This window comes from Heliangelus exortis, chromosome 2 (genome assembly GCF_036169615.1).
Source record: "Heliangelus exortis chromosome 2, bHelExo1.hap1, whole genome shotgun sequence".
Taxonomy (NCBI): Eukaryota; Metazoa; Chordata; class Aves; order Apodiformes; family Trochilidae; genus Heliangelus; species Heliangelus exortis.
Genome location: NC_092423.1, coordinates 86,698,386 through 86,718,506, shown reverse-complemented (window position 1 = coordinate 86,718,506; position 20,121 = coordinate 86,698,386). Strand labels below are relative to the sequence as shown.

The 20,121-nt window shown below is 41.2% G+C and overlaps 1 protein-coding gene across 3 annotated transcripts; it reads left to right on the top strand.

The window, feature by feature from the left end:
* Positions 1-796: 796 nt before the first annotated feature.
* BAG1 (BAG cochaperone 1) lies at positions 797-20,107 on the top strand. 3 transcript variants are annotated; one of them, XM_071736856.1, is made up of 7 exons: positions 797-928; positions 4,060-4,188; positions 4,314-4,396; positions 5,051-5,164; positions 5,664-5,771; positions 15,273-15,335; positions 16,735-20,107. In XM_071736856.1, the coding sequence occupies exons 1-7, from the start codon at positions 886-888 to the stop codon at positions 16,822-16,824; spliced, it is 630 nt and encodes a 209-aa protein (XP_071592957.1). In that variant the 5' UTR covers positions 797-885; the 3' UTR covers positions 16,825-20,107. The 3 variants fall into 3 exon arrangements, with proteins under 3 accessions (XP_071592957.1, XP_071592959.1, XP_071592958.1); XM_071736858.1 differs by lacking the exon at positions 5,051-5,164; XM_071736857.1 differs by lacking the exon at positions 15,273-15,335 and having other exon boundaries at positions 19,535-20,107.
* Positions 20,108-20,121: the final 14 nt, after the last annotated feature.

Below are 20,121 nucleotides of genomic sequence, written 5' to 3'. Positions count from 1 at the left end.
TTCCTGTTGCCCTGCGTGGCATCACGTTAGAATCAGAATCATAGAATTGGCTGGGTTGGAAGGGACCTCAGAGATCATCAAGTCCAACCCTTGATCCACTACCACTGCAGTTACCAGACCATGGCACTGAGTGCCACATCCAGTCTCTTTTTAAATATCTCCAGGGACAGAGAATCCACCACTTCCCTGGGCAGCCCATTCCAGTGTCTGATCACCCTCTCAGTAAAGAAATTCCTTCTAATGTCCAACCTAAACCTCCCCCAGCACAACCTAAGACCGTGCCCTCTTGTCTTGCTGAGGGTTGCCTGGGAAAAGAGACCAACCCCCCCCTGGCTACCCCCTCCTTTCAGGGAGTTGTAGAGAGTGATGAGGTCTCCTCTGAGCCTCCTCTTCTCCAGCCTCAACAACCCCAGCTCCCTCAGCCTCTCCTCATAGGATCTGTGCTTGATTTGGTTGCCTCTCTCCTGCTGTCAGGAGTTGCTCGGAGCTGCAATGCAAACCAGTAGGGACACCAACCTCCTACCAAAAACCAAATCAAACCCCAAACCCAACCCAAACCTGCTGCCGGCCGCGGCTCTGGGGCTGCCGTGCCGCTGATCAGTGGAGGGGCCCTGGGAGGCGAAGCCGCGGTAAGGGTTGGGGGCCCTAAACGCCCCTGCTGCCTGCCCCCGCCCCTACCTTTGAGGGAGTTCGCCGTATCCCCTTCCCCACTACCCTCCCCGCGACTGATGGCGTCACGCCACCGATGACGCAAAACACGCTCGGTCCCGCCCTCCCGATGGCGTCACGTCCCCTCGCCCTATCCTGCGGAGAGGGGCGGAAGTGACGCGCTGCCCGCGCGCCCCGGGAGGCGCCTGCAGAACGGTTTCCAGGCGGCAGGGTGAGATGGCGGCGCCCGGAGCCCCGGTGACCGTCACCGTCACATACAGTAAGAGCCGCCCCGCGGCAGGGAGGGCGGGGGGCCCGGGGCACAGCTGCTGCCCCAGCCGAGCGCAGCGACTCCCGCCGTGTCTCAGCCCTCGTGTCTCAGGCACCGCCGGCACCGTGCAGGGCGGGCCACGGCTTTTCCCTTGGGGGCTCGTCCCGGCCTGTGGGGCCGCCGTTCCCGGTCGCTCAAGCCCAGCCTCGCCTGAGCCATTAACGGTAGCCGGGCCGGGTCGGGCGGGCCCGCGGTGCCTCTGGCGCCCGGAGCAACGGGGAAACTGGCGGGCCGCGGTGGCGGAAGGCGTCCGGGAGCGGCTGTAAGCAGCGGGCGGGTGTGAGTGTGTGTGAGCGCCTCTGGCACCCCCCCCTGCAGCGCTTCACAGCCTCAAGCAGGCAGAAAATGCCGGCGCTGCCGGCGCCTGCGCGGGGCTGCGGCTGTCAGCTGGGTGGAGGCAGCGACCCCGGCCTCGGGGAGGGGAGGGTTCGCCCTCTGCCCAGCCTGACCTCGGTGCTGATTTCTTCCGTGAGGTTTCACTCCTCTGTCGGCCACGTTTTCCCTCTGTCTGCCCTAAACTGATCCAACATAAGGGAGAAAAAAAAAAAGAAAAAAGAAAATAAATTTCTATATCAATAAATCATCAAACAGATGATCAAACTCGCTGCACGGGGATAGATCTACTGTAAGGATGATGGTGGGAACGGATGACAGGGCTTGCCCGAGAGTGCAGAGCAGCCGTCACTTTTTTTGTAGCAGTCTTCATTTAGATGGAATACATCACGAAGTCAGCTGTGTATGATAAAAGAAGATGCTACCCAGTGGGCTCTCACCTTGTTGAATAAACTTGAATGTTTTCGAGACTGCAGCTGAAAGCAGTGTGATTTCATCAGGGCGCTGACCTCATGAAATGGGTTACTCAAAGGTCAGCTGGCATGATGGGGCTTTTTTAGCTCAGGAAGAAAAAGAGAAGAAGGTGGAAGGGAAGATGTGGTAAAGTCCACAAATAAGTATAAAAAGTTACTGCAAAGAGTAAGAATAGCCTGGACTCACCAGTTATTAAAAGTAAGATGGGAGAGACAATGGTTAAATTTTAATGAAGTGTATCTAACAGTAGGAAAAATTAGGAGGATAGCGTATTAAATCAGGGAGGTATTTGTCAGTTGATTTTTGTTAACAAAACTTGTTAATTTTTTATGATACAACTTGACTTATTTTTTAATTATTGAAAAAGGAGTTCTTCTGTTCCTTTTGGACTGTGTTGGTGACATCCTTTCACCTTTAGAATTTATTTCTACCTCTCGGTGTTTTCAAGCTGTTACTGTGCTATGTGGTACACTGTTTAGTGAAAATGTTTCTCTTGTCACCTGGCAGTTTTATCTGAGACTCTGTGGAATAATCTGTTTGAATCTTCATGATTCATGTGCTCATTAATGCCCTCAGAGAGCTCCATTTGATCTGAGGGGCTTTAATTTGCAAAGATGTATACATATGTGTAAGGAATTTATAATTCAAACATCTTGCTGTTTAACAACAGTTATTTGAGAATGTTTTTATCATTCTAGTTGTTTTCTTATCTGGTAATTTTTTTGTCATTAATAAATAGCAAGTAGAAGACATCCTTCACCTTTGACTTTGACTGTCTGAGTTGTACCTGTTGCTGCCAGATGCTGGTTTACTGCTTAGCACAAATATTTTTATTGTAGCTTTGCATGCATGAATTAAAGTGGGAGAGGATCGAAATAAAGGTGAAGAAACAGAATGGTAGTAGGCCCAGATGCAGCACTTGATGGTCTTCAAGAAATTGAATTGACCTGTTTTTTTAAACTTGCATAGGTGTTTTCAAAAAGATTTTTGAATTTTGCACTAGTGATTACTTTAAATTAGTATATCCATGTATTGAAGCAAACTGATAAGGTACCAGTTCTAACATGGTAATTTCACTCTGCTGTGAGTTTTTGTTACAGTCTGCCCAAAATGGTACTCATAATTTGTAATTAAAACTCTTCCTGTTGCTAGGCAAAATTCAGCTGTTCTCTTCCCCATTTGCTGTTTGTTTTGTTGTTTTTCTCTCAACTGCTGACAGGCACAGCCCTTACCCAAAGCAGTTGTATCTATCAAAATGGCCTTTTGAAATATATTGAGGTTAGTTTATGGAAGATGCTTGTGTAATGTGGTTTTGAGCTTAAAACCATTTTGGAATTAAGAAATACTGTAGTTTGCAAGTTTTTCAGGCCAGTGTCATGTGATTCTGGGAGGCTGGAACATCTGAAAATCTGTTTCTAGCACTTTTCTTTATAAAACATATGTGTACTTCGAATCGGTGGCATGAGAATAGTTTTCTTCCCAGTATCTTTTTAAGAATTCTTTCTGCAAACTAAGAATCTTGGTTTTCCTTGCAGCCAGTGGTGGCTGATTCCTGTGGGTGCTTTCAGATTGATGGGCCTGAAGTGTGTGGGAGCAGAGAGTTATAGAACGGGCCTACTGCAAAGCAGAGATTAACTGATAGACTCCTATTTTTAGAATAACTTGCTTTAATGCAAATAATCTGAGAGAGCCTGAGTAGGATGCTTCGTAAGTGGAAGGTGATATGCGGGCTGAGAATTCTCAAAGTGGTTAAGGCTGGTAGGTCAGCAGTATTATGGGGAGAAGTAATTTTTGGACTGTGAGAATTATTTCAGGTGTATGGTGGAGGCAGGGTAGACACTGACTGCTTGCATCTCATGGGTACAAAGTGGGGAGCAAAGGAAGTGTAAATTGTCTCAGATTCTTCAAGACTCAATCATTAAAAGTTCCTACAAGTAGGAAATTGAATAAATCAGAAAGTGTGAGCTTTCATGCTTTAGCTTGCCAGATGTCTGAACACCATTCACACTCTTGAAAAGAGGTGGGGATTACTATTTAGCAGGACTCTTATGCCAGTAGAATCCATCTCTTCAGATTGTTATAATGTAGAACAAATGTTTCAGCTGAGGTAAGTAATGAAGGAAAGGCAATAGAATCCTTTGAAAATTATGATTGTACTTGAGAATCAGTGACTTGAGAACTTTCTACATTAATGAAAATAGATACTAGAAACAGATTCCCTGTAATACTCTCTAGGTAACAATAAGTATTACCATTACTCTGCTTTTTGTTAGGTAATGAAAAACACAGTATTCAGGTTGCTTCTCAACAAGAAGATGGTGAACCTACACTACAAGACATGGCTGTACTTATTGAACAAGTCACTGGAGTTCCAGTTCCTTTTCAGAAACTGATATACAAAGGTAACTTATAAATCTGTCAATGTTTCTTACTGATGATAGGTTTCATTTTAGTTACTTTCAGATGTCCATGTTTTAATTGTCTTCTATGTCATTAGCTATCTTTTCCTTTCTCATTTTCCATTTAGGGAAGTCTCTGAAAGAACTGGAACAACCGTTGTCAGCACTTGGTGTTAAAAATGGATGCAAAGTCATGTTGATTGGGAAAAGGGTAAGTGTTGCTTTTGTACTTTTTTTTTTTTACTTTTTTTTCTTTTTCTTAAATTATTGATATTTTTTTAGTGATTCAGTTGCTAAGCACAGAAGCAAGTTACAGCATAAAGCTAATCTTGTGTACCTACCCACAAAATTGAGTTCAATCTCATGTTGTACTGTGAATAACTCAGGAGTTTGTACATTTCTGAAATTACATTATTGACTGACTTCTGCCTTACATTATTGACAAACTTTTGCCTAATATGTTGCTTGTCAGTGCTTTGTGCACTGATGACCCTGTCTGCCCATATTATTTTTCTGGTTAAAAAAATTTTAAAAATATAGCTACTGAACCTGCTGGGTTATTTCTAGTGAAATAACTTGTGTCTGTCTTTGCCAAGTAGAGGTCAAGTTAATATATCATGATATAAATGTTACCACTACTTTAAAAGTAAAAAAATTGTTTGCACTTTTTCTTTCTCCCTTCAAATTAGTATTATTTAATGTGCTTATGTACAGTTGACTTTGACTGTTTTTGCAATTAAGCTTTGGAAGATACCTACTTGATAGGTATTATTGTTACGTCTGTATCACCACTGTTGCTGCATTTTAGCTCCACAGTGACACTATTTGTTCCATAGTTGTGAATGCTGTACTTTTGAATACACAGAATAGTCCAGAAGAAGAGGCTGAATTAAAGAAGTTAAAAGATTTGGAGAAATCAGTGGAGCAAATAGCTAATAAGTTAGAGGAAGTTAATAAAGAGTTCACAAGTATCCAGAAGGTATGCCAGTTTTGTATCATTTTATATCTCTGCAGAATTTCTAGGTGTATATGTTTTTAAGAACTACTGTTTAAAGGTTTTGTGTAGTCAGTAATAAGATGGTCCTTTTAACTGTCCAAAGGGCCTGTAAAATTCTCACTGTATTTCAAATGGTGTTTATGAATTTGCAAAATAGAGGCATGGCACTGTTTAGAAAGAAAAAGGATAAATATTGTAGCATGCGAAATAAATTATATTCTTTAGATCTAGAAAAACATAAATACTTCTCTCAAAGTCCAAAGGAGAACATTTGTTACTTGTTTAATCTTTTAAGTAAGCCTAGCAGACCTTACATTTAGCATTTCAAAGACTGACAGAATACAGATTGAGATAAGAAACCCTATCATACAGAAACAGTAAAAGATGCTTTCTGCTCTGATAGACTGACAGGTTTTCTAAACTGAGTATTCTGCAGGGTGTAGAATAATTTTGTCTTTCCTTGCATCCTTTTCCTCCTCAGGGATTTTTAGCCAAGGATCTCCAAGCAGAAGCACTAAAACAGCTGGACAAGAGGATAAAAGGAACTGCAGAGCAGTTCATGAAGATCCTGGAACAGATTGATGCCATGGTATGTCAATAATTACAGAAAAGGGTCAAATTCCAGCAGAAACCTAGAACTTACATCTTTCTTGTAATTTATTTGATACTTCAGAATACTGAAAAATTTATTTGAAAATCAATTAATTGGTTTGCTCATTTTTCTTTAATATCCAGCTCTTGCCCCTGTAAGTCTCCAAAAGAATACTAAAGAATCTAAATGTGACATTAATGCCTGTGTATGCATCCCCATTCTACAGAAGAGTTTAATTTGGGGCAGCAGCCTGTTAAGACTACGTGAAATGGGTATCCTTTACTCAAGTTTTGCCCTTTTAGTTTATCTTGGCAAACTTTTAACATTAAACTTCATGGTAATAGTAAAGGCCTGGAAAAAACACACCAGATAAACTTTGTATTCAGTATTGCATAAGAACGAGGAGGTCCTGAAGAATTTTCTGGTCAGTCATATGTAGACTGACAGTACTTTGATTTGAGAAGCCTGCATATACAAGACTGCTTGCTTTCTTTGGCATGTACTAGGGTATATCCAAGTGCTTCACAGTCATTAATGGATCATAACCTTACAGCATATTTCCAGAATGTAATATATATTTGCATCATATAGTAGCTGAGACCTACGTGGTTATAAGGGACTTATGCAGAGATAAATAGAAGATTGTGGCAACTTGAGTATTTCCTTATTCTGTTTCTCTCTTTGTTGATGATTCTCTATAAACATCTTTTTATGATTACATTGTATATTACAATCATAATATCCTGCTCTGGAGGAAAAATGCTACTTTTCTGTGGTAGTGATGTCTTTGTACAGTCACACTTCATGGGATTGGTTCAGAAAGGTTCCATGCAGTTGCCTATAATTGGTGAGCCAAATGTAGTTTAATGAAGAAGTTCATCATCAAACTAGATCATAGAGTAATAGTTTGACTTGACCATCATCAGATGCTGAACAATATAGGTATGTTTCTAGGAATGAAGGGGAGCTCCTTAACTTGTTTCCTCCTTTTCTGATGTACACTTTTCATGGTAAACCAACTTTTGCTATTTTATAGCAAACAGATCCTAAATACTTTTAAAAAATTCTAATATGCTTGTTTTAAAGTCTGAAAATTCTACTTTCTGACTCATATAGAGGAAAATATTTTGCTGACAGTCCTTGAATGCTGTCATACAGACATTCATGTAACATGCTTCTGTATTTGATATATCAGATATACTATGCGTTACCATGAAAACAGCAATCAGGTTACAACTGTTTCGACTGGATGGGATTAAAGCTTATTTCTGATCCCTTCAATTTTTTGATACTAAGTCTTATTTAGGAAAAGGTCAGTATTTGTATAGTGGTGCACAGTGCTGGAACCCAGCTTTGCAAAAAGCAGCCTTGCAAAACCCTCTTCACTGCTTTCTAATTAATCCAAACTGAGTTTCCGAAGTTTATTTTTGATTCTGGTACCTTTTGCATGGCTTAAACAGAAAGCTATTATTTACTTGCCTATTCAAAATACATTAAATAATACTGGATGGGGGACTTTCAGGTTTAGTACAGGATTTTAGAAGACATAAGCTACTGACTTCATGTTTAGATTTAGGAAATAATGGAGTCCTGTACCTTAGTTTTGTCTCTTGTGGAAGTGGAGCAACCAGAGCTAAAACTAATTGTAACTAGTATCTTTTAAAAGATACTGATCTTTTAAAATTTGTAATTGTTGTTTTTTACTCTGTTGCATAAGAACTTAATAAGACATTGATGAGCCTCAATTTTTTTAAAGGAAGAAATAAGTTTTATAACCACTAATTGAAATTATGTTACACATATCAAAGTAGTTATTTAGTTGTTGCAATAAACAAAGGTGGCTGTGTTTTTGTAATGAAAACTGAACTTCCATGAAACTTGTGTGCAATCTTGCAGATGAGGTAGGCAAAGTTAGGTGGAATCTTTACATGAAATGTAGCTGTTCATTGTACTGGTGTTAGGCTAGATGAGGTGAGTGGGCCACCAACTACCTTAGGTATTACTTAGCTGTAAGGTAGTTGAGAAACAACACAGAGGTGGCAACACAAAACAGTAATTGGGTATGTAGATGAATTATAAACCACAGAATGTCAGGTTGGAAGGGGTCCTAAGGATCATCTGGTCCAACCCTACTAATATTATTGAGGTATGTCTCAACACCCTGTCAAGCTGAGACTTAAAACTTGCCAAAGTGAATCCACCACTTCCCCCAATAGGTCATTCCAATGTCTGACTGTCCTCCTGGTGAAAAATTCTTGTGTTCAAACAGAATCTCACCAGGAGCAGACCAGGTTGCTCAAAGCCCCATATAGCCTGTCCTTGAGCACTTTCAGGGAGTGGGCATCCACAGCTTCCTTAGGAAACCTGTCCCAGTGTCTCACCACCCTCACAATGAAGACTTTCTTCCTAATGTCTTGTCTAATTCTATCTTCATCCTGTTGAAAACCGTTACCCCTTGTCCTGGCATTCCTGCCTTTCTAAAAAGTCCCTCTTCAGCTTTCTGGTAGTGAACATTAGTAGTACTGGGAGCTGTTGCAGCATTTTTGGTTTTTAATCCAGACAGAGGTTACCTCTAGTCATGGTACCAGCCAGATGCTAGTAGTGTATTTGGAAGTTTCTGTACTCTAGGAATGTGAGAGAAATGATTGACAACTGCTGTTGTCTTATTTACCTGCACTTGTTGGATCATTATTAATATCTCTACCCCATCAGCTAGTGGACTGTCGGGAAGAGCGCAGTGGACAACATGCAGATGAATATAATCAAAGTATTGCCATTTATTGAGAGTAGCGGTAGCCCTTTTATACACAGTCAGGCTGATAACATGATATAAGCATATTGCTGGTTGGTACAACACATTCTTTGTATGCCACAGGGCTCTAACTGGTTAAATACAACTGTTTATGTGCTGTCTATGCGATGCTTTCCCGTCCTGTTGTTCTTCTTTTCTGCTGCCAACTCCCTTATCTTTTGCCCATAGCTGATCTTTTAGTAACCTTGCAGCTGGGTTTTGAGGCCCTTAGCTCACTCTGGCTAAAGCTAAATAGTCAGGATTGCTCACATGTCCATTTTCTTCCAAAAACTCAGTGGACCTTGGACTTTATTTTTGTGTGAGTTGATGTTTCTCTGTAGGGAAGATGATCCTGTGGAAAAGACTTGTGTGTCTTTTCTGTTTGTGGAAGCTGAGACGTAGTTGTTCAATTAAAACTAAAAAAAGAGAAGTGAGTTCCATGTTACTTGGTGATGTTAGCAACTGTAATGGGAGGGGGGGTGCAAAGGCAGGACAGCTGATGGGGACATGTCCTTTGCCATCTGGCCAAGGCAACAGCTGGATGGAAGCCAGGCCCTCTCCTCCACTCTCCCGCTGGGCTTAGTGCAGAGGAGTGGAACTGGGTAGTGGTGGAGGCTGGAAAAGAAGGGTCTGTGAAGGCCTTGGTAAGGAACAAGGGAACTGTCTATTGCTGGGAGAAGTTAAGAGGAGCCTGTGGGAAGCCCACAGAGTTTGTTTTGTTGGCAGTCACTGCCTGTGACCAGTGACTGTGTTGTCTCTCATGCCCGGGCCTCACACCAAGCCCCAGCAGACAGACACGCCAGGGCCCTGTGCTGTTTGCCCGTGCTGGGCAGCATCAGCTGTGTGAGCCCGGGCAGTGGCTGTCATGGTGTGAGGGGGGATGTTCCTCCTCTGCTGCTTACCCTTCTCCAGGCCCCTGGGAGGTGGCTGCCGGAACCGTCTGTGTGCTGCCCCACGGCAAGGTGGGCGGCCCGGCCCCTCGCTGCTCTGGCTCCTGGCAGGCAGGCAGCAGCCTGTGCTCCACAGCCTTCCCTGCTGGGCACAGAGACAGGAGCTGCATGGCCCGGCACAGAGACACCAGGTCACTTTCGCTCACAGCAGGAGGGCTCCTCCTCCTTCTCCTCTTCTGCTGCCTCCCTTTCCTCCTCCTGGGAGGTGCCTTCCTCCTCTGCGGCTCTGGGGAGCGGCTCTGTGGCCTCCCCTGCCGAGATGGGCAGGCACTCTCCTCCCTGCGACAGCTTCTCTTCCTTCCACCCATGATTGGCATCCGGAGGCCTCAAAGCTCGAGGGTGAACTGTGGGTCAGGTGTGGGGGCTCCTGCTTTTATAGGGCAGCAGACCACTGGGATGTCAGCTGTGGCTGATGGGTGTGGCCATACATCATAAAATCATAGAATGTCACATTGAAGGGGAACCCTTCTAGTGTTATGTCTTGGCACCCTGTTGAGCTGAGACCAAAAACTTTCCAAAGTGGGGGAATCCTCCAGTTCCCCTGGGAGACTATTCCAATGTCTGACTGTGAAAAATTTTCCTCTTGTGTTTAAATGGAATCTCACCAGGAGCACCTTGTGCCTACTGCCCTTTGTCTTGTCCATGTGACTTCTTGTAAATAGAGTCTCCATCTTTGTAGCTGCCCTTTAAGTACTGGAACATTGTAATAACATCTCCCCTCAGCCGTCTTTTCTCACCGCTGAACAGACACAATTTTCTCAGAGTCTTCTCATATTGCAGGTGCTCCAGTCCTCTGATCATCCTGATGTCTCTTTTCTGGACCCTCTCCAGCCTTTCCACATCCTTTTTGTACAGTGGGGACCAAAACTGAATGCAGTACTTCCTGTGTGCTCTGGCAAGCACTGAGTAGAGCAGGGTGGTAACTTCTTTGTCTCTGCTGGTGATGCCCTTGTTGATGCAACCCAGCACCCCATTGGCTTTCTTTGCTGCTGCAGCACACCGTTTGCTCATGTTGAGCCTGTTGGCCACCAAGACCCCCAGGTCCCATTCCACAAGGCTGCTCTCCAGCAAAGTGGATTCCAGTCTGAACTGCACTCCTGGGTTATGTGTTCCCAGGTGCAAGATCTTGCAGTTCTCTACGTTGAACTTCATGAAGTTCCTGTTAGCCCACTTCTCCAGTCTGTCTTAGTCATCCTTGAGGGTGGCTCTCCCTTCTGGAGTGTCAACCTCTGCACTCATCTTGGTGTCATCAGCAAACTTCATCAGGATGCTCTTGATTGCAACATCCAGGTCACTTATGAAGATGCTAAACAGCATCGCTCCCAATATCGATCCCTGGGGAGCTCCATTTGTGGCCTGTTGCCAGTTGGAGGATGAACTACTTACTGTCACCCTCTGGGAATGGTCTGTCAGCCAGTTCCCCACTCACTGCACAGACCACTTGTCCAGGACATGCCGAGTCAGTTTTCCAAGGATGAGGCCGTGGAGGTACTGTATCAAAAGCCTTGGAAAAGTCCAGGTAGATGATGTGCACTGCTTGCCCTGCATCAGCCGAGTGGGTTACTTTGCATTAGAAGGCAATATGGCTTGTTAGGCATGACCCTTAATAGTCCCCAGGATGATTCGCTTCTTGACATTCCCAGGGACTGAGATGCGACTAATGGGTCTCTTGGAACCCTTCTTAAGTATGGGGGTGGCATTAAGCCTTCCTCAAAGTCTTCATATATGTCTCCCAATATCCACAATTTCTCAAAGATTATGGAGAGCAGCTTCGCAACAACATCAGCGAGCTCTCTCAACACCCTAGGGTAGATGGCATCTGGCCCCATTGATTCGTATGGCTCAAGCTCCTGCAACAGCTGAAATGGGTTCCACTGAAGTAAAAAGTGGTAAACAGAAATGCAAAGCAGAATAGCATAAAGCTTCCAGAAAGTATTTTATTGTTTTATACAGTATTTACTATTCTTTTTGTTAGCCGTGTAAAAAAAAAAAGTTCTGACAAATCTCTTGAATGCTGTTGATGATATCAGTATGCTACTGATTCAGTCAACACCATGTTAAAAAAAAAAAAGTGACCGAGCTGTTTTCTTAAGACAGAAGAATGGATGCATTGTAGAAATGAAATTCACCAGCAAGCTCACAATGAAAATGTTTCAGTTTCATGGGGTTTTTTTCCAGAATTTTCGTGAAAGTTTCTTTAGTGTCTTGGTTGTCATATATTGTTTGGATCAGTGAAATACAACTAGCTTCAGATAAAATGAGATTTGTATGGTTATAGAGAGCTAAGGGTGAGGAAGCCTACATGTTGTTTTCTATCCTAGCAATGTCATGGTCTTACTGTTAGTGGAAAAGCTAATTAATTAGAGGAGTTGAGTTTGGAACTAATACTCCTTTTCACTAGATTCCATGTGTTCGACACCTGTGAATTTAGAAATGATTTAAGAAATGGAGACATAGGTGGGTAGTCATACAGTATTGGTGTGGGAGAATAAATATAGTGTTGTCTTTGCCAGAGGTGTGAAAGCGAAGTCATAGAATCACTGAATCATCAAATCATCAAGGTTGGAAAAGATGTCTAAGCTCATCAAGTCCAACCATCTGCCCTACAACCCCTAACCACTAAACCATCTGCTATAGAACCTCATCTGCCTGTCTTTTGAACACCACCAGGTGCATCCACCACCTTCCTGGGCAGCCTATTCCAATGTTTACCCACTCTTTCTATGAAGAAATTTTTTCTAATACCAAACCTGAACAACCTCCCCAAGTGGAACTTGATCCCACTTCCTCTTGTCCTATCACTGGTCTCCAAGGAAAAGAGGCCAACATCTGTCTCACTACAGCCTCCTTTCAGATAGTGGTAGAGAGCAATGAGGTCTCCCCTCAGCCTCCTCTTCCTTACGCTGAACAGCCCCAGTTCCCTCAGCCTCTCCTCATCAGGCCTGTTCTCCAGACCCCTAATCAGCCCAGTTGCCCTTCTCTGCACCCTCTCCAGCACCTCAGTGTCCTTCCTACACTGGGGTGCCCAAAACTGCACACAGTGCTTGAGGTGTGGCCTCACCAAGACTGAGTGTAGGGGCAGGATCACCCACCTGGCCCTGCTGGTTACATGATTCCTGATGCAGGTTAGGGTGGTGCTGGCCTTCTTGGCCAAGTCTTGAAGGAATTCTTTTGAGCTGTAACATTCTTTAAATGGTGATTGGTTTTAAAATAAGTAAAGCATGAGCATTGTGTAAACAAGAAGGAATCATGTTAGTGTATTCTGCAGGGTGACAACTCTTGAGGAGATGTGGTTAGCAATTCTGAATTTGGGGATGGTAATAGCTGGTAAGGAGAAACTGGGCTCTGTTTTTGGCTGGAGGAGGGGAGGATAAAGAACCTTTGCCAGGAATTACACAGAAATTGGTGACATGAAGCCAGCAATTCCGTCACTTTTGAAAGTTTTAATACCTTGCAGACAAAGGACTATGAGACTTGATCAGGGTTTTTCACAGAGAAAATACAATGAGAAGAGGAAACCTGCTCTAAAATTAAGAATACACTGAGCAGTAAAAAGACATATGTCAATCCAAACTGCTCCTCTGTAAGCAATGTTAGTACCTAAATGTAGATTTGGCAAGATTTTTGCAGAAGCACTGCCTAGTCTTAAGATACTCCTCCTTTAATTAAATTTTATTTTAATTAAATAGTGTTACAGTGACTTAAGGTTTATTGCCAGCTTCACCTGTTAAGCCCTGAATAGTTGGACAACGTATTCCTGGAGAGGAGATGTAAACTGACTAAGGTAAAACAGAGAGACTGTGAGATTTAATTCCATGTTAAAATTTGTAAACGTAACGAATTTGATTGCAAAACACCTTTAAAGCATCTTGGTGAGTTAGTACATTTAGTCCTTCCAATTCCATGTCTCTGCCAAGGGGATTACAAAGTGTGATTTAAAAAAACCAAACAAACAACAAAAAAGCCCCAGCAAACCAAAAACTAGACAGTTAGGAGAGTGTGCAAGAAAACATAGTTGAAAATACGGATGTAATTAAAAAGAGCAGTTTTGAAAAATGTTCTCAGAAATAGAAATAGTCTGAATATCTTCTTTATGCTAAGGTTTCAAAGTTTCTTCCAGTTTCTAGTATTTGCTTTAGAAACAGACTTTGTGCAGTAAGCCCAGCTAGAGCTCCCTGTCTGCTCCTGCAAGTTAACTTAGGCCTGTTGTGATAATCAGAAAATTGTTTGTTAATCTGCTGATTCAGATTGGTAGGAATACTTGCATAGGCCAGAATCTCCTTCAGAAAGCACAGCCTGAGATAGATATTCAGCAAGGGAGATGAGCAGTGTATCTGATCTAGTGCATAATTTCATTTTTATATTGATTATTGAGAAATTCAAAGTCATGGAAGAGTGCAAGTAATAAAATAATTTATGTGACAGTTAGATAGCATCTTCATTTTCTGTTAAGAATCAGCCATTAATAATTAGGCCTAACATATCTTTGTTCTTTCAGGATTTTATACACATGGAGTCAAAGTAGTACACACCAAATACGCTTTATGTTAAATGTTTCTTGTCATATATTTGTAGTTTCAAAAAGTGAATTGTGTTTTTGAAAGCCAAGGGAAAATTAGGGTTATTTTCTCACCTGGTTTCATGATCATATGTCTAAAATCTCTCAGAATACTTTTTAGAAACTTTTTTTTCCCTGTGACAACTTACAAGTACTCCAAAAGCTGCCTTTTTAAAATTTGTGAACTAGTGTTTAAGGGAATTCACCCATAGCTTTAACTTCTCAGTTGTTTTGTAATCTTTGGAGCATCCAGTGTCTGAAAGAAAAGTAGGTAACAGTATTTTCAGTGCCCTGCTTATTGGGAGGAGACATGCAGGTTGCTATGTTGCAGCATGCTACAGTGAGCAAGGGCTTACTATGCTATACAGCACTAGAAAAGACACTGTAAACAGCAAAATAGATTCCAAAATGAACAAATGAAGAAAGGCTGTGGTTTGGAAAATAGACATGTACCACTTTTAAAAAGGGAGTTTTCACTTTAGGGAGACAGTTTTTGAGAACATAATACCTTCTGAACCTATCCTGTGCTGTAGATCCAAGGATGTAAGGTATATAACATAAATTAAGAAAGTGACTGCTGTAGAACAGGCTCCTTTAGGAAGATTTACATCATGCATGACAGATTCCTGGAGTTAACTTTGTAACTTACTTTCAAAGTTACATCTTCCCCCTATTTCTCACAAAATATATAAAGGTTAGATATGTGATGGAATTAATCTTAGAACATATTGAAGAGTGTTTTTGGTATTAAGAGGGTTAATATCAATTTTAAAAATAAAACAAAACAAAACAAGGAAATAAAGGCAGCATAAGTTTCAATTTTATATATTTCTGTCCCTGTTCATAAGATAAAACTGCACCAGTTTGTATTTGGAAGGGTATCTCCCTTAATCCACATTCTCTGTGATGGTCAGGCTGATGGTCATATTCAGCAGAACAGTTCACATGCACTACAGTAGACAGAAGTAGCATCTATGGTTATTGCTGTATGTTGCCTAAGGACACGTGACAACTTTTCTAGTTTAGTCCTTTGTAATCAGCATGCAGTATGCCAGAATTCCTGCATTCATTACTTTTTCTATTGAATTCTTCTGCAAGCATCATTACTGAGCAGGCATCTCATTTTCAGGATTCCTGTCAAGAGGATTATTTGATACTTTAATTAAGCTGCATCAACTTCTTTGTTTATTTTACTACAGAGTCTGCCAGAAAATTTCAGTGATTGTAAATTGAAAAAGAAGGGGTTGGTGAAAAGAGTTCAGGTGAGCATTTTTTTTGTTTTGTTTTCCATAAATGCGGGGTACTTGTATACCTAGAGTTTGTGAAAATGATGGCTGTTTAGATCTTAGAGATTTTTCCATGTTTATTCTTACACTGGTATATTTACGATCTCCCTTTGAGAGATATTTAATGGCTTTATAAAACATGCAAAAATACAGATTCCATAGTTCGTGTTTTTTTCAGGTACTATTTGTAACTTACATTAATGATTGGCCTTACAGCTTCCTGATTCTTTTAAAGTAATTCAGGTAGCTGGTACAGAAAATGGGATGATTCCTCCCTAGCTGTATGTTGGTGGCTGGAATAATCAACACAAAGTTCTGAACACAAAGATGCAGTCAACTAACTCCTTCTGAACCTTACTAGCAGTGTTATTGTTCCAGGGCAGTCAACAACAATTTGGTTTTCCAGAACAAGAAAACTGTGTCAATATATGCTTAGTTAATAAAGCATAAACTTAATGAAGTTGATGCCAGCTCAGGGATTAGTTGAAGACAAATGATTGAAAACAGTGTGGTGGTTGAGAGGTATTCATGTGGCACAACAGTTTCCTTCCTAGAGGGAAGGAAGTTTCTTAATGTCATTTTCATGTAATAACATTAAGTATCTGTTTTGACTATTAAAGTCTCATGCAGGCACTGCAAAACTGAGAGCAAGACATGTATAGATAGTGGAAGAATCTGCCCAGAAACTACAATGTTGTCTCACTCATTGAGATTGGCCTAAAAATTTACTGGCTCAATGTGCTGGTGTTTTGTGCTTTGTACAAGCAAAGTCACTACTGGCTGCTTGCACTTAATTCCTGTGTGTGGGTTGCTATACTTGTAAGAACTGGTAAGCAGGTTCTAAGAAAGCTTAAGGTGCTGTGGACTGCCCCTTTTTTATGTCTTTTGAGGCCCACCAGCTACCTACTGATAAAGCTGAGAGTTCATGTTGCCCTGTAGTCCTGAGAAATAGAAAAGGCTTTGGTTTATTGAAAGTTTGGTTTAGATTTGACTGAGTAGGTTTAGCACTCCCCCCCTTGGCTACAGAAGTGTTTCAGAAAGGAGTTTAAAAGTCATGTTCAAAACTGAAGCACTGACTTTTCTGAACCTTTATGATCCTTACTGTTGTTCATGGATTTTGGATCAACTCAAAGTATTTAAGTGGCAGGACTGGTGAGAATGGGCAACCATGTTATTGCTGTATCAAATATCATGTTTCTGTTGGATTCTAGGTAAACAAAATTGTGAAAAAGTTATTACCAAAACTGAGCTGGAAGATGGTTGTTGAGTTGGCATCCTTAACTCGATGATCCACACTGTAGTTTATATTCTTAAGAAGCATCTGCTGTTGCTGTAACTGCATTCCCAATAATATATCTTTGTTTATTATTCCCAGGTTTTTCTTGCCCAGTGTGATACCATTGAGGGAAACATTGGCCAAGAAATGGACAAGCTACAGTCAAAGAATTTGGCACTGGCAGAATGAGGCATTGCCCTACATAATTAGGAAACATAATTGCTCTATGAGCAAGAAGAAGAGTTTGCTCTTTGTTTTGGAGCATGTATTCAGCTTTTTTTTTTTTTTTTTTTAAAGCCCAGTCTGTTAGACTGGTACTAGTCAAAAATTTCTTGCTGGTTGTCTTATTTGCCGCTTGGTTAGACCTGTTATTTTGAAAAGAAAATCTTTCCTGAAGCATTGCAGACCTAATCTTTGTGATGAATTGTTATGTATCTTATGGATGAATGTTTAGTTGACCAAGATGCAAAGTTTTCAGTGATGGGCAGTGTTGTCTGGTATGTCTTGGAATTTATTTTCAGTTCAAATCAGAGAAGGTCTATAATCCTACAAGTGCCATGAGTTGCAATTGTAGGACTTCAGCTTGATTAAAAAAGACAAACTGAGATGACATCTGGGAAAGTCGAACATTCTAGTAGACAATTCAGAGCAATAAAAACCCCCTACGCATTTGTATCTACTTAATGTTTGTATGCATTTATAAATATAAGAAAGCTTGACTTTAAGGGAGTCGTACCTATTTTAGCCTTAAATTGTCATAATAAATGGAATGTACTGTAACAGGTATGGTACTTAATTTTGAGTGGTGCTTTAAGTTGTTACTGAGCTCCTTGATACGGTTGGTTTTTTTACATGGATTTCTCATGTACTGTGGTTTTTATATCTTATTTTTTTATTGTTTGTGTTCTTTCTTGTGTTATGGTGGGGAATGAAATGAGATTACTCATGCTGCTCATATACCAAGGGTTCAGTTCAAGCAAGGTGCAACTAAGGAGCTATTTTGAAAGGTTTTCTTATATTTTTTTTTCTCTGATTTCACTGAATTAATGATGCTATATTTAATGGAAAACTGCAGTGATTATTTCTAAGTCTTTATTCAGTTAATTTTTGTAACTTGTTAAGAAGTGAAACATCTTTATTTTAGCAATGCCATGCAACTGAGGGTTATGACTGATTTCCACAGGCAGATACATGCCAGGCTTAGTTTTCTCTGTTAAGTGAAAAATAAACTTTTGCAGAAGATGGTAACTCTCAGCAGATGCAACCAACTTTGCAGTTGCTGATCAGAGCTGCCAGTAGCTAATGTGCATTGGCTGGTGAAGGTAGTGACTGATAAGGAGCCTGTTTTAATTTTTTTTTTTTTTTGGGGTGGGTAAACCTCTCTTGTCTCAAATGAGTCAGACTGAGAATGTTTAAAAATGGCTCTTAAGTAGCAAGCCTTTATCAACATGTGACTGTTTTAAGATTGGCTGCCCTTTCAAGATGAAAATAGGAAATGTGTGTAAAAAAATCTAACTTTAATAAATTATAAACCTTAAATAATACCTGAAGTATAATTATTAAATTATTATCTTTTATATTTTTAGTTGGAGGAGCATTTCTTTAGTGGAAAATGCTATTGGACAAACGAAGCGACAGCCCTGCACTAGAAAGGGTCACTTTTATTCTAAAAACACCTTTTGCCCATACCAGGATTGGAGTTGTCATATTTTTTACTGTTAACCAGCTTCTTCAAGGTTGATTTTGTTGGGGTTTTTTTTTTCCATGTGTAACTCTCTTTTCAGCATCTGTGGAGCATTTTAAAGGCTAGACTCTTAGGAAGCTTGTGTATCATAAATTAGGAAATGTTATGTTTGGTAGGATTTGGGGTATTTTTCCCTAGGCTACTAGTCTGGGCACCCTGCATTTTCTCTGCACTGTAAAGTTAGGAGGAAGAAGAGTTGATTGTAGCCATTTTTGTGAAGTCCTGCCTAGCTTGTTGCTGCTTCTGGACTGAATCTGGATTAATCTGACTCTTAAACTGCCAGCAATACTGTTGCCTAATTCAGAAGATGCAAATTTACCAACTTTTCTGTGACAGAAAGGATCCTCACCCTCTCAAATACACCTCCTCTAATGCACTGAACTTTCATGGGTGCATATGAGCCAAGTATCCTCTTGTGCCCATGAAGAGAATTGGGAGCTGTGGCCATGACTAGAACTGCAACCATTTCTGCTGCTCCTTAGTAATTTTCTCTCCTAGATGAGAACACAAGGCTGTGAGCAGATTTATCATTCTGTCAGTGGAAAAAGCTATTGACTTCAGGCACTTCCTAGCACTCCTTCCCAGAAACCACTGCTTCTTGGGATGTGCTTGTGTGAGCACACCCTCAGCCTGTCTCAGAGCCAGATGGATTAACTTTTAAGATGTTCCACAGCAATCTTTTGATAATCTGGCACTGGAAGGCAGAGAATGATGATGAGCTGCTCCCACCAGCACATCTGGATTCAGCAATAGGTGGGTGTCCTGAGCTGAAGTTACTTTATGGTCATAGCTCCTGGTATCAAGAGTACTTGGTTTCTAGGACAAAAGTGTAAGTTCATGCAGACAAACTTTTGGAGTATATATTTTTTTTACTTCCAAATATAAACATGAATTGAATCACAAGGAATGGATGGTTGTATTTAGTTACATAAGACCTTCTAGAGTGGATTGACTTTTATATCTAGTTTTGAAAGATGAGCTCTATGCTTCCATTTTTTTCCATAGTAGCTTTACATTGCAGTAAAAGCAAACTTCTGTGCTTCTGGAAAGTGCAGCAGATTACAGTTGTGAAAGAAAGCGGAGATGTTAAATATTCTTCAGAATTTGTAAAGGCAACCAAGCTTGAGCTATATTCTCACTGATTCTGTATCCTAGGTGTACCGTGATACCTGTTTCACTGCTGAGTCAGTTTCCTGCCCCAGCCACCTTCTCTGATCATTTCAAAAGAAAAGTGACTCCCTTTTGCCCGAGTTGCACTTATTCATTGTCTTCCTCCAGTTGCTGCATTGCTCTGGCTGTGTTTACACACCTTGAATTTGCCATGTGGGCAAAATATCATAGCACAAAGCTTGTCTTCTATGAGAATGAATATTGAATCACACACTTCCCTGCCTCTCTTTCTCCCGAAGCTCTCTGCAAGCTGTTGAGTGAGAGGAACCAATGTTTAGGGAGCTGGGGAGTCTGGACCCATGGAACGGCTTGTTCTCTGGGAATGGTGTGAAGTAAGCTGCATGTAGCAGTGTTCCCTCTGAACAAGTCAGTCCTCCTGAAGGAAATGTCTCTGTAAACCCAGACTAATGTGTACTTGGCTTTCCAAAGTCACTAAAGGTTTGCAGTTGGGAGTACTTGGCGACGTGGAAGTCGGGGCTAGATTTTTTATTTTTTTTTTAGCGTTATTTTACTGTACTATCATAAATGAAAAGGTGGAAATAAAATATGGAAAATTCTCTGTGTTGGTGGTC

Excerpts from the sequence above, each read along its gene's own strand:
- BAG1 (XM_071736856.1), top strand. The coding sequence starts at position 886 with ATGGCGGCGCCCGGAGCCCCGGTGACCGTCACCGTCACATACA. Across the intron at positions 4,397-5,050 it reads TCATGTTGATTGGGAAAAGG|AATAGTCCAGAAGAAGAGGC; the intron begins GTAAGTGTTGCT and ends TTGAATACACAG. Across the intron at positions 5,165-5,663 it reads AGTTCACAAGTATCCAGAAG|GGATTTTTAGCCAAGGATCT; the intron begins GTATGCCAGTTT and ends TTTCCTCCTCAG.